Below are 13,977 nucleotides of genomic sequence, written 5' to 3' on the forward strand. Positions count from 1 at the left end.
CTTCTGCTCTGCCCCTTATCTTTCCCTGAACACAAAACAACACCCCTCACCCCCAGAACTGGTCAGTATGTCAGGCATCAGTGATACATTTAAAGAATTTCATTTCCATTGGGATGATACATTTGGAATTCTTGAGCCTTTTCTAGTCTTGTGAAATATTAGTTACCTAATTCTAACTGATTTGTTTTAAAAGTCTGAAACAGAGAAGGCAAGCTGCCATTCATTAGTACTGAGAAGACCAGTTATCATTTTCCTACATGGGCAGATGTAGCTGTAAGTCTATTTAGGATGTGTTGAAGTACATACTCATATCTAACTTAGAATATTCTACTTTGCTTATTTGAGCTTATGTCACATGCTATCATCCTATGTTAAGGAATAATGGAAAACAGAACAGGATGAAGAACAGACAGAAATGGTAAAAATGCAAACAGGGATGCAGAAAGTGGGGAAGGTTTAAGATGATGGTAAACTACAGGAAAGGGAATAAAGATATACCTTGATGACAAAGAATGTAAAAGAAAAAAAGTATAAAAATTAAGAATTTTTGTTTTTAAATAATTCTTCATCATAGCATTCCTCAAGAAACTGGATCCAGCTTACCAAGTGGACAAAGGGCAAAAGATTAAATTAATGGTCGAAGTTGCCAATCCAGATGCTGATGTGAAATGGCTGAAGAATGGACAGGAGATCCAAGTGAGCGGCAGGTAAACTAGAAATATGGGAAATCCATAAAAGAATTGGACAAAGTGGAAGAACTAGCTTTTCTTAGAAAGAAAGCAACAAAATAGGGAGGAATAGGAGCTGAGAAAGAATCTACACAGTGCTTTGGCTCAGGATCAGTTTGCTGTTCTCATGACTGTTTCTTTTTCTTCCCTCTGCTCTATCTATCTACATGTGGAACTGGATGCTTACATCTGCCTACTTAGCAAGTAAGTCCTCACATTATATTCTGATCTTTATGTGTATATCCAGTGTTCAAAATTACTTTCTCATGATATGGGATATACTTCAGTGTAGCTTGTTTGTAAGAGCAATTTCCAGTGATTTTGTGCTGAAGCCATGACAAGGCATTTTTAAGAGTCAGGTTTGTTGTACAGCTAGATGTTAGAAAAGCATCCAACACCATTCACAGGAGTTTTTGTGTCTCACACTTGTATGAAGAGTTCTCCACAATTTCCTATGCTAGTTTTTCAAACGCTACTTCCAACACTGAGACAGGGATATAGGGCTTGAGTCTTAACAAACCTTGCCACTGATGCCAGAAAAAAGTAGGAACCTTTTTCTCTGCTAGGCAGGGGGAAAGAGTGACTGAGTCTGAAAGAGTTACTCTCTGATAATTACATTTAGTTTCTCCTTTCAGATATATTTTTGAGGCTGTTGGAAATAAGAGAATACTGACCATAAACCACTGCTCTCTGGCCGACGATGCAGCATATGAATGTGTGGTAGGGGAGGAGAAGAGCTTCACAGAATTATTTGTAAAAGGTGAGCAATGGTAGCAAAAGGAAAGACATCTCCCCTAACATTCAGCATTGTATTACTATCACCTTCTCTACTCTCAGATTAGTTAATCTTGTAGGAAAGGAAATTCTCAAACATATGAACAAATTCTGACATCTATTGAAGTAGATATTTTTCTTATAGTTAAATGAAGGAAAATTTTCCATATAGCTGCAACTAAGAAAGCACAGGAAAACAGCACAGTAATAATTACCATTAATTCTCATTTGGAAAGTGATTTGTGTCTTCCCAACAACCGGGCTATAAACTTACTTTAAAAATTTGATTGTGCTCAGGATAAACATGTGCCTCAAGCTCTACAAGCAGATCAAGTAGTATAGAAAACTAATGCCTCCAGTTTAGAATTTCAGAATATATATATATATATGAAAACTGATTTTGTGTTTGCCTTCTGCCTCATGAAGCAAAAACCAAAAGGTCATTTGATAACATTGATAACGTGATCTGTCATAGTAAATTTTAAGTTCCAACACAGAGAGCATCGCCATGTATTTGGCATGGGGTTCTTCCTGTGGAGTGCACAGTGATGAAATCTACCTCTGGTCTTCAGTCTTTCAGGATACTGTTTTAATAAAAGTCTCTTCGTTTCCAGAACCTCCAATCCTGATCACTCGCCCACTGGAAGACCAGATGGTGATGGTTGGAGAGAGAGTGGAGTTTGAGTGTGAAGTGTCTGAGGAAGGAGCTACTGTGAAATGGTAAGGGAAGAGAAAAGGGAAAAGAAGCCCAAACAACATCAAACCATATCCTTCTATGGGGCATTCTAGGACCAGTGTTTGTGGACAAGAATTGTGGAATAAAAAGGAAGAAGGCATCTTATATAATTGTTTTCAGGAAAAGATTGATCCTCCTCCTATATGTCAAACATTAAGGAAGAACTGAGAGGCCAGAACATGGCAGAAAACAAATTAAGTATAGATATTTTGTGCGTCTAGAATTTCTTGTTCAGTGTTTATAGGATGCTACTGACTGTACCAAGCTGTTAGCTTTCAAGTTTTCTAAACACTTGACAAGTAATGTCTAACTATTGTCCACACTAATCAGATCTGTATTGTGACTAGTTTGCTATACTTAATAGAATCTTCAGGTCTTCTCAACTGCAGTGAGGTTGAGTTTTTTTAAAAGTATTTTTTCTCACATAAAAAGTTAGTGTCTTAAGACAGAGAGGGAAAGTCATTGACTTCTTTTAACGTATCTGTTGTGGTAATCCTGCGAAGCTGGTCATTATGCGTATGCAGCGGGCAGGATTAAGATGACAAACATTCAGACCATAGAATCCATTTTGTTGGGCATTCCAGCTGAGCGGAAGCTGGAAGGTTCACGCTGCTTGGGCAGGCACAGCAGGCAGTGCTCACATACCAGGTCTTACACACACTTCATTTCTCTACCAGACAAAATTCTCCTGTGCTTGTTAACAGCTTTAGGCCCATGGTTATCAACTGTTCCCACAATGCCCATTACATTCCTGGAAAGTGCCAACCACTCATCTGCTCTTGCAAAGGAAGGAACTGAGAAATTATGCATATGCATTACACTATTAAAGCCACATGCACAGGCACACACATGCTATTGTTCAGGAACTGCTTACAGATGCCTGTCACAAGAGATGGGGACAACCAAATCTGTCCCTCTCAGAGCACAGTGCAGCTGCCACACTTTGATCCTACGCCTTTGAACAACTCCCATACATCTTGCAGAGCTGGTATCTGTGGGATGGGCATTTGTTGTGACAAGGGCAAGTCAGCAGCTGTCTCAGCCTGAAATGGAGCAAGTGGTCAGAGAAACTCTTCAAATCATAGCAACAGAAAACTGAGCACTTAGACATTTACACTGTATTTTACTGGTTTTATTCTGTGGGAGTCAGTCAGTGCTCTCTGACAACGAAGGGACCATTTTGGACAATGGAGAGAAGTGTCCAGGGAAAACTTGAAAGACAATATGGAGAGAGTTTCAGGTTTATGGCTCATTAGGGAAATGCTCAACAGTTTAAGCCAAGTAACAGGCACTAACTCAGGGCACCTGTTATAGCTCTTGCACCCTTTAAACCTAGGATATGAAATCACAAGCACATGAACAAAAGCAATTATGTGACTTGCACAAGACAGAAATAAGGCTTACAGCCTCTTAGGCATGGCCATCAGATTAGGGCTTGGAGAATTCATTATGTGGGTCTCTTCACAGTAATCGGGAAAGAATGTTCTCTTGATCACCTGGAAAGATCTCACATTATTATTATGTAGTACTATGAAACAGTTATTTCTAAACTTCAGATGGTCTTGGAAATAATATAAGTCTTGAAGAAAAAGATGTAATAAAATACATAGTTTTGACCTGATTTTTCCATCTCTGAATGCTGGCTGTATCATCTTATCAGCTCCAAATGAAAACAAACTATAGTAATGTAATAATAATAATAAATCTGTGTGTCCCCATTATCACATAGTACCTACATCAGTGATATCTCAGCAGACATTAACCAATTTATCCTTAGAATCTAAACAGAAAATAGGCAAGTCATTTCCAGACAGAGAAAAGAGGCATTGAGGGGCAAAGTTGAGAACAGATATTTGATCTTGCAGATGTTCAGGACTCAGATAGACTAAACCACAGCTGTCCTACCTATTATTGCACTAGTTCTGCTTCAAGTGTGAGGCTGGACCAGATGACCTACAGTGCTCTTTAAACCAACACTTTTAACGGTTCTATAAAATCCTCCACTTACACTTTAATATCAACTGATTCTTCTACTTCATTGCTCTAGTTACCGAAGGAAGGCCTGTAATATTACCTTATATTAGGTTTTTCACTGTAACAGTGTATTATTTTAAGCCAAATTATATCTGGGAGTTCTTTTTTGAGGTTTACAGTTTTATCGCTCCACTATTTGTGAGTACATCCCTCTGCAAACACTCTACTTGTACACAGCATCAGCAACGTGCTAGTGACTAAGGCAAACACATGTTAAATATACTATTCCCTTCCCAGGGATTTAAGACACTAGTCATTGCAAATAATCCATTTTCATTATTTAGACAAGATTTCAAGAGATCTCTTTCTTACCAACAGCTGAATAGAACATTCAGATATCTTTGATGAGCCATGTGTCAAAATACATCACTGAAAAATAAATTTAAAAATTCAGCTTTGGAACACTAGCCACAGTGCACGTGCCTGGTTTTGCCACAGCAGGACATTGAACTTCTGGATTACAGCCCATTCTCTGCAGTTCAGCAAAGGTTTACACATTGCACTGTAATCCTTGTTCCAGAACTAATCTGCATGAATGAGAATATCAGGTTTAGGAGAGCATTTTGCACGTGGCCTCGGACTCTTGCCACTCAGCAAGCAGAGGAAGCATTACCCTGACATAACACTAAGCGCTGTGTTTCATGTGGTTGTTACAGGCGTCCTCTGTTTCCTCCCTTCTTAGTGCTGTGATCTGGAAGAGGGGGGGCAGTGTTTTTCTAAACCAACTATAAATTCCAATAAGCTGTGCTGTAAAGAACAGTTAGGAGGGAGTAACCTATAGGTATTCTGAAATGCAGTTGCAGCAGATACATCTAAGTCACAAGTTGTAGGATTCTTGTCTCTGCATAAAGTTTTGATTTTGTGATTTACTTCCTCAAACTCTAGAGGCAAAAGGTTTTCTTGCATACATCTACCCAAAACTTGGAAGTATATTATTTTAATGAGTCCCTAAATAGCATTTCAATTTGCTATCCTGTAAGCTCATTTGTTAAGATGAACAGTCACTGGTAACAAATGGGGGAAATAACACGAGATAGAAAGAAAATTCTTACTCTATTAAAAGCATATCTTTTCTATTTCTTTCTTCACATGAGTAAGTATCAAAAACATTTTCATTTACAAACTGATGCAGTATTCAAGTAACATAATATAAATATATTAAAATAATAATCAAAAATACAAAATGCTACAAAATGAGTAAGTTGAAGAAACTACATTATTTTCTTGCAGTCTGTTTACATTATTTAGGATTAGGAACAGGAAATCTTTAAAACGTCTTATGTATTTTTGTGACCTTGACGGAACAGCATGAATCCTCTCTGCTGATTTCCCTTCATGACGACTGGAAATTACAATAATTAAATTTCCTCTCAGGCCGGAGAGTGAAGCTTAATTTAGTAATGTCTTAAATACACTTAAGCATATACTTGAATGGAAAGCGCCACAAACTCCAAAACACATCTTCATCCTTAAATTTTCTTCTTTTACTGATGCCCACAAACCATGAATTTATAACAATTATAATTCATATCTGGAAATTTAAGGCTTTCAAGTCCTTTCCCAACAAGTCCTGTTTACTTTATGGCAGCTTTTAAGACAGTAAATTCCCTCCTGGTGAAGCATGTCTTTATCCCTGTATCTTCTGTGGCATTTAACATACTTTCATGTTTATCTATATCATATAAACAGTAACAATCAAGTAATTCCTTGTGAGTGAACTCTCTTGAACCAGAAGTCAAATACCTAGTGAAAATTAATGGTCAAGCTAGAAGCATTCTAGTCCTGATTCCACTAACATTTGTGCAATGGTTTCTTTTTTGCTAACTTGAAATGCTACAAGGATTGGATTTATCTTGTGTCTTCCAGTCTCTAGTAACATTGAGCTGACTCTTACTTTCCTCTTCCAGTCATAGAAAAATGACTCAACACTATTTGGCATTGCAGGGAGAAGGACGGAATTGAACTGACACGGGAAGAAACGTTCAAATACCGATTCAAGAAAGATGGAAAAAAGCAGTATCTAATTATTAATGAGTCAACCAAGGAGGATAGTGGACACTACACTGTGAAGACCAATGGTGGGGTATCAGTTGCTGAACTAATTGTACAAGGTAGGCACAAGTAATCTTACAGAACCAGAGAAGCTGAAAAATGAAAACAGGCTGAAGGTAACCTTCTCCAGGACAGTGCACAGGGGTAGCACAATCCTCATGCCAGGGAAAAGTAAAACTTAATAAGGGGCACAAGGTTTGATAATAAAGACCTCAGTGAAAACTCCAGCCTGTGTGCTGGATGTAACAAATACCCTGATGATAACAGGTGCTTCGCTATCAGTCCTGTTAAAGCCCTGCATGCTGTGGATTTCCCTTCGTATTTCACCCTTCCACAAACAGCTTGCTCAGCCCTACCCTTTTCTACTCGGTAAATCCACACCAACTGTTTACTTACAGAGCTATTCTGATTTGTTGATATCGATTATTCTCACAATATCAGAGAAAAAGCTGGAAGTTTATCAGAGCATTGCAGACCTGACAGTGAAGGCACGTGACCAGGCAGTCTTCAAGTGTGAAGTTTCTGATGAAAATGTGAAAGGAATCTGGTTAAAAAATGGAAAGGAGGTGGTCCCAGATGAAAGGATAAAGATCTCCCATATTGGCAGGTTAGTCTTGCTTCAGAAAATAGGTACAGGCTTCGGTATTGAGTTACAATCCACAGGAACTATTATCTCAGGGGATAGGAATAAAAACCAAGACTTTGTCCTGGGTCCAGCTAAAAAGAAAAAAGTTTAAAACCTCCTCATATGCAATCAACATTAGTCACAGACTTGCTTGGTACATGTGCAGTCTTTCTGTGTCGGTACGTTTTGAGTGTCTGACATCAGTGGTATAACAGCAGAATTCATTCCCTATTTCCATTAGGATTTCATGTTTCTTGGTATTCAAACAATCTAGAAAACATATTGTTGTTAACTTTAAAAATAGCAGTAATATTTAGACAGATTAAGATAGCACTTACATAGAAACCACTTCAGAAAAACTAGTGTTAATATAAACACATACAGTTGTGCAGTTCTGTGCTCAAGTTACTTAGCAGTCTAACTACTACTGGAACTGGAGACCAAGAAGCTTCAGAAGATACCCAAGTAAAGATTTCCTTAGTACTCCCTTTCTGTATTCTGTTTTGAATTTACAATAATACAGATGTGGAGCATCAGTTTTTAGTTTGTTTCTCCAAAATTTATTGCAGTCACAGTCTGATCAAATTAAACCAGTCAGCAGTGTTACAACTGCCTTTGTAATGGTAAAAGACTAGACTAAAGCAGAGAAACTGCTTCCTCTATTCAGACTAGACTATGCATCTACCTTGACAAGAAAAATCCATTCATAGACAGCATGCTGACATGGATTTGCTTGAATACCAAAATTAGAGCAGTCTACAGCCCTGGTGGTAGGGCAAGGGGAGAAGAAATAGTAACGTCTGTTAATAGCCTGTACCTTGTCTCTTGAGACAGCCCTGTTTCTCCTGGAGAGGTAAGGTAAGGGAGTGGAATATATCTGTTCATGTTTCCAGAATCCATAAGCTAACTATCGAGGATGTAACACCAGGTGATGAGGCTGATTATTCCTTCATCCCTCAGGGATTTGCTTACAATCTTTCTGCCAAGCTTCAGTTTTTGGGTAAGTTGTCTTAGAATATGCAATGGGCATTCCAGAGGGATAAAGTGATGGCATTAATCATGGTTATACCAGGAAAGGGTATGCAAAATCTCATTCCTCATACCTCAATATAAGCACGTTGCTTTTGCCTGTTATTGTGCATTATCACATTGTTTTACAGAACTCATTTCCCAGTTTATTGCATTAGTCTGTATCTCATAAGTGTATGACTTATGAGATTTTAATGATGAATAGTTTTAAAATTACTTTGTCAATATAGATGTTATGTAAATTCTGTTTTCTGATCTATTTCTCCTACTCCCTCTCCCTGCTTTTTTTTCTCCCAGAGGTCAAGATTGATTTTGTACCAAGAGAAGGTAAGAACAGCAGTCATTATTTATATACAAGTAAACATGTTTTCAATAGCAAAGGAAGCAGTGTTTTCATTTTTAATTTAATGTATGAATATTCACTTTTTTTTTTTCCAATACAGAAGTCTCACACTATATTTAAAACTTATTTTCTCTGCCTTTGCTATAGAACCTCCCAAAATCCACCTTGACTGTCTGGGCCAATCCCCTGACACTATTGTCGTGGTGGCTGGGAACAAACTGAGATTGGATGTTCCCATATCAGGAGATCCAACACCCACTGTGATCTGGCAGAAAGTAAACAAGGTAATGTGTAACCTGCCACAATGTCCAAGGCCATAAAGTCACAACAGGAATTTTATTTTCTTTCTCAAATCTTACTTTGATTTACAATTCTTAGCTACAAGTATTTTCATTTTCCTTTCATTTTTTTTAAACGTCAAGAAAAAAAAAAAATAGAGGAAATACCTGCAGTAGAGCTGTTTGGGATTTAGTTGGTTTTGTAAGAGTCATCCTGAATTGTTATTTTTCTGAATTGTTGGTTGTTTTTCTATTCCAAAAGAAGGGGCTGAGTATATGTGAGTAGACATATGTACATGTAGACAGTAGGATACCATACACATTTATTCTCTTCCTACCTCAGAGAAAAAGAAATATATGATGAGTCATCTCCATCACCTCCACCTGATAGGATGGACATGTCATAGGATGGTAGGATGGCAGCTTCTTTTTTAGTCTTTCTCAAGAATTCTACAGTCTGTTAAGAAAATGTCTTCTTAGCAGACCACTGGGGTAAAACTGTATTTGGTATAACGAAAATAGAGGACGCTTGCTATTTGCCTTATCAAAGCAGTTCCAAAACATCAAAGAAAGAATTTAGAAGCTAGACACAAAATGTTAAGTCAGCTTCCTTTCTGGCTATCTCAGAACATCCCCACCCCTCACCATCTGTGGGCTCTTGAGCTATAACTAGCACAAAACACAGAAATACTTTGCATAATATTCTACAGCATTATTACACTTCCCACAGGCACAGATACAGGCAAAATAATATTGCCAATTATACTAATTTCCTCAATCTCATTTCTTCATGATTCGGCCGCATTCTTTGTTCAGGTTAGCATATTTAATAACACTGAGGACTCTTTTCTGCAATGCAGAATTAGTATGGAAACAAACAAAAGAGCCATTTGTCTCTTTTGGGAACCAAGAGAAATTAACTCTCTCATACAAAAGTTTCTCTGATAAATGATGACGGGGTATCAGAAAACCCCTATACACTGTTAATTCTAAGGTGCGAGCTCTCAGCATATAAGAAGACAGTCTTGATTTGAAGGATGTATAACATATACTTACTAATGAAATCCTAAACAAACAGCAGCACAGCTTCAGAATACATTGTTTGATGTGTGTTACAGACCTGACTCTATTTATGAGTGTTAAAACATTTACATCGACTTACTATCTCATTGTTACAGGAAGAAGTAATCCTAATTTTTGTAGCTACACAAGATGAGTAACTAGTACCACAGGACAGAGATTCACAACCAGTTACAATTCTACTGCATGCATTTCATGCCTCTGTTTGTTAAGCTGTAAATTCAGTTTTGCTGATTTATCCTTCCCTTAATTCACTGCAGTCTGATACAAAAGTAAAAAGCAGAAATGGAAATAGATGTATTAGTTGATTTCCTTCCCAGGTCTGCTTGCCGCCTTACTTTGCTCTTCACTTTTCTCAAACCTCCCTATTCAACCCCCCTAACAAACTTATGGACTCTTCTCTGTCCTGCAGAAACAGCTTTACTGCTCTGCTCAGAAAGACTTAGCTGACTTTCTATGGTTTCTTTGCTTATCTAGAAAAGTGACCTTGTTCGCAGCAATGATGATTCCATGACTCCCTCAGAAAACAGCAGTGATTTAAATACTGAGAGTAAGGTAAGTCCCTATTTATGCAGACACACAAATATGCTTAGTGTTTTCCAGATAAAAGGTCATATTCAGAAGGAAATAAAATTAAAGTCAGTAGATATTAAAACTGGTGAAGCAAAGAGCACATCAGGCCCAACATCCTGCCTCACAACGGTAATTACAAAACACTTTGAATGGGCACAAGAGATCTGGTGAGTAATTTTAGAGTAAGATGCTGACTGAGGAAATCTCTAATCACCATCACATGGTGGCTGGATTGCAAGGAATCAAAGCAGTTGTTTGAAAACTCTTTTTAATATATTTGTGAATGTTTATCCCCCTTTTCCCCCCACTAACCTGTAAGTTTCAATAACAACTAGAGGAAAAAAAATAGGACAAAATCTTACAGGACACAGGGAAAGATGACAACGGGTCAAGAGAGTGGACTATATAGGTACAAAACAGTGAAAGAGGATTTGTTTTCCAACAAGTTTCCTTTTTGTCAAAATGAACTTATTTATGATAGATCCAAAAATATTTTACATTTATTATGCAACAATAAACCTTTCTCAGGGTTAAGATTCTGCTGTACTAGTCATTATTCAGGCACATATGCTTTCTTCCTGTTCTAAGTCTAAAGATATGCAGGCACATGAAGAAAAAAGGAGTTATAAATGTACAGCAAAGTTGTTGTCATTATGTTTAGACCTCAGCTCAGAGAAGAGTAGCGAGTTACCCCATATGACATTCTTGAGTGACAGAAATCACACTGATGCCATGAACAGTTACAAGAAACATGGTAAATTTTTTAGAGGGAAATTGTTCACATTCATATTATCTGATGCCAAATGTAGATACTGTTGATCAGGAATGTTTGCTCAACCATCTGAGTTTGAATTTGCAGACCTTCTTGAATTTACACAGTACCCAACAGTTATCCATGAAACTCTTTACATGGATACCAGCAGCTATCCCAAGTAGTAATTTCTGGAGGTACTTAACTTCTTTGAAACATCACTGGGTATGTTAACTAGCAATGAATCTCAACAACCTGCAGACTTTCAGAACCAAATGTTATTTATGTGAGCCACTTGGTCTATATTCTCTCTCTTCTACATACAAATAGAACTGGAAAAACTTTATAGCTTTTCAGTAATTTTTATAATATTCAGTGATCTGAAGATTTTCACCAGCTTACATACAGGCTTATCAGGCTGTCCCTGGCACAACTTACAATGATTTATCTGTTACTTTCATTGCCCACAGCTTCTGTTTGAATCTGAAGGCAGAGTTCGTGTGGAGATGCATGAAGACCACTGTGTCTTCATCATTGAAGGAGCAGAAAAGGAGGACGAGGGAGTATACAGAGTTATAGTTAAGAATCCAGTGGGAGAAGATAAGGCTGATATCACAGTCAAAGTTATTGGTAAGTGAAGGAAGGAAACAACCAGAGCATCCAAGCATCTTGAGTTCACTGAAACTCACCCTTCTCTAAAACTGAGGCAAGTTCTGACTTTATGTTTACAAAAACAGAAGAGGATCATAAAGGCAGGAATACTATCAATCACAAAACTTGGCAGAAGGATCCTCCAGAGGTAGTTGCCTTCTGTGTGAAAAAGATAAGAGAAGAACTCCCAGTAGAAATCCATGTATTTCCTTTTTATATATTTCCAGTTTCAGGTGATCCTATCATTTTATAGATGACATTCCATTCTGAAGTATATGCTTCATGCTTGTCTGAGATAAGAAAAACTTCTTGTCATTTTGTTGTGATTTATATTTTTAAGCAAAGATTACTTCATCCTACAAGCAGTAAATGGTTAATGGAATAAAGAGACATAATGTATCTGACATAAGATAAACAGGTTGTCACTATGAGTCACAGAAGAGCTCAGGGGAATATGATTTTGAGTCAGCAATTTTTATAAAATTTTTCATGATATTTAACTTGTTTATACCCTGCCACACATATGACAAAAGGCCAAGTTATAAGCAAACTTAGAAACGATTAAATAAAATTACTTTCACCTACAGTATCAAAGTTTAGAATTTACTGCTTAGGTGAATACTAAGTCTCTTTTAATCTTTTATAAATCCTAAATTAGGATATTTACTACTACTATCTCCAAAATAATAAAATGTGAGATATGCAGCCATTGTATTCTATATAGTTTATTCTAGAGAAAATAGGAAACCCTGGAGCAAGCCTGTTCTTACAGAACAGATTTACCTTGTTTTTGCAAAAAAGTTGATTATGTCTGGAAAGAACAAGGGAGCTGAATAATCAATGGTATTTAAAGGAAAACCAACCTAACACAGAAGCATCAAAGAGCAGGATTCACATTAGACTAAGATGAAGCATTCTCAATTGTACCTACTGTTGCTATCTGGCAAAGCTGTATCAATACGATACAGAAAAAAAGTTACAGAAAAATATTTCATTGACTTGTATACAGAAGTTCAAACAGTGACAGCTCTCATTCATTCTCACACTTTCTTCAGATGTTCCTGACCCTCCAGAAGCTCCCAAGATCAGCAACATTGGAGAAGATTGTTGTACTGTGCAGTGGCAACCCCCTAAATATGATGGTGGGCAACAAGTGCTTGGTAAGAAGTGCTAAAATATAGGCTCCAGCTGCCTTGCCTATCTTTTTTGCTGCTCCTTTAAAATGGCACAGAAGGATTCTCTATGTTTATTTGCTATAGGAAGACTGACCCTCAGAAACTAATTAATATATTAAACCTTCAAACTGGTCTAGATTCTGGCCCTTCAATTTTAGGGAGAGAGTGCCCTCTACCCGTGCTATTTGCATCAGAGAAATATTTCAGCAAATAAGTTACCAAAGCACAAGAACACGATACCAAAAATAGTTAAAGCTAAACATTGTCATTCAAGACTGAAATTTTAGGTCAGTACACAGACCTTTGGATTTACATAGGAATACCGAAACAGATCTGTGGCCACTTCAGTTATCAACTCCAGTCATCTGCAACCTCAAGCACTCATGCAATACATGTTTCTTTTAGAAAACTACTTCATAATTCTACTTCATATAGAACCACACACCACGGGTCACACACTTTTCAATCACTTTAATAACCTTAAAAACTGTACTAAAAACTAGAGTTATCATGCGATACAGGAAACGAGCAGAAGCAATCAAGAATATAACCAATACCATTTTAAGTTCTCTGCAGAGCATGGTTGTTTTTAGATGAAACTGCCTGTGATCCTCAGAAGGAAAAGAAAGTAATCCATGGTCTTGGCCAATTTTAGGGAAAAGTTCCTCTGGACTCCAAATCTAGCAAATTGTTTAATAAAGATCACTGCAGTTTGAGTTTCTTTTAAAAAAAGATACACCTAAAACTACACGGACTCCCATGGGAATTCCAGGGCTAGAAACATTCTAAAATTCTTTTAACCCCCTGCATCCGGAAGTGAGAAGTTTGTATTTGCTTTTGGATATTTGGACTTCATTCACTTCCTCAAGAATAACCTCATTTAATTCAACAGAATTTATCTCTGCTGGAATAAACAAGACACTACTGGGCAAGTCCTTTGTGGCTTCATCTTTTCTGCCAGGAAGCAAGCAAGAAGTTAACAATTTAAACTATTATGTGCAAAGATATATACCAATAGCTGTCCCATTACTGCAACCAATGCCCCTTCCACCCGCAACTATGCAAAGCCCATGATTTGGTTTTGTAGTTTTCAGGGTACATATTTTGGAAAGTTTTTTGTTTTGTTTTCACTGTCAAAGGAAACATTT

At 37.3% G+C, this 13,977-nt stretch overlaps 1 protein-coding gene across 1 annotated transcript in view; it reads left to right on the forward strand.

Moving 5' to 3' along the window:
* MYBPC3 (myosin binding protein C3) overlaps positions 1–13,977 on the forward strand; it is a 64,304-nt gene that overhangs the window by 25,169 nt on the left and 25,158 nt on the right. The window contains exons 12-23 of the mRNA XM_074867655.1: positions 575–707; positions 930–932; positions 1,364–1,488; positions 2,117–2,222; positions 6,217–6,383; positions 6,766–6,931; positions 7,843–7,949; positions 8,276–8,305; positions 8,469–8,605; positions 10,157–10,234; positions 11,474–11,633; positions 12,710–12,814. Coding sequence (XP_074723756.1) covers positions 575–707; positions 930–932; positions 1,364–1,488; positions 2,117–2,222; positions 6,217–6,383; positions 6,766–6,931; positions 7,843–7,949; positions 8,276–8,305; positions 8,469–8,605; positions 10,157–10,234; positions 11,474–11,633; positions 12,710–12,814 — 1,317 coding nt within the window. The remainder of the gene's footprint in view (positions 1–574; positions 708–929; positions 933–1,363; positions 1,489–2,116; positions 2,223–6,216; positions 6,384–6,765; positions 6,932–7,842; positions 7,950–8,275; positions 8,306–8,468; positions 8,606–10,156; positions 10,235–11,473; positions 11,634–12,709; positions 12,815–13,977) is intronic.

Source organism: Strix uralensis, chromosome 4, assembly GCF_047716275.1.
Source record: "Strix uralensis isolate ZFMK-TIS-50842 chromosome 4, bStrUra1, whole genome shotgun sequence".
Taxonomy (NCBI): domain Eukaryota; kingdom Metazoa; phylum Chordata; class Aves; order Strigiformes; family Strigidae; genus Strix; species Strix uralensis.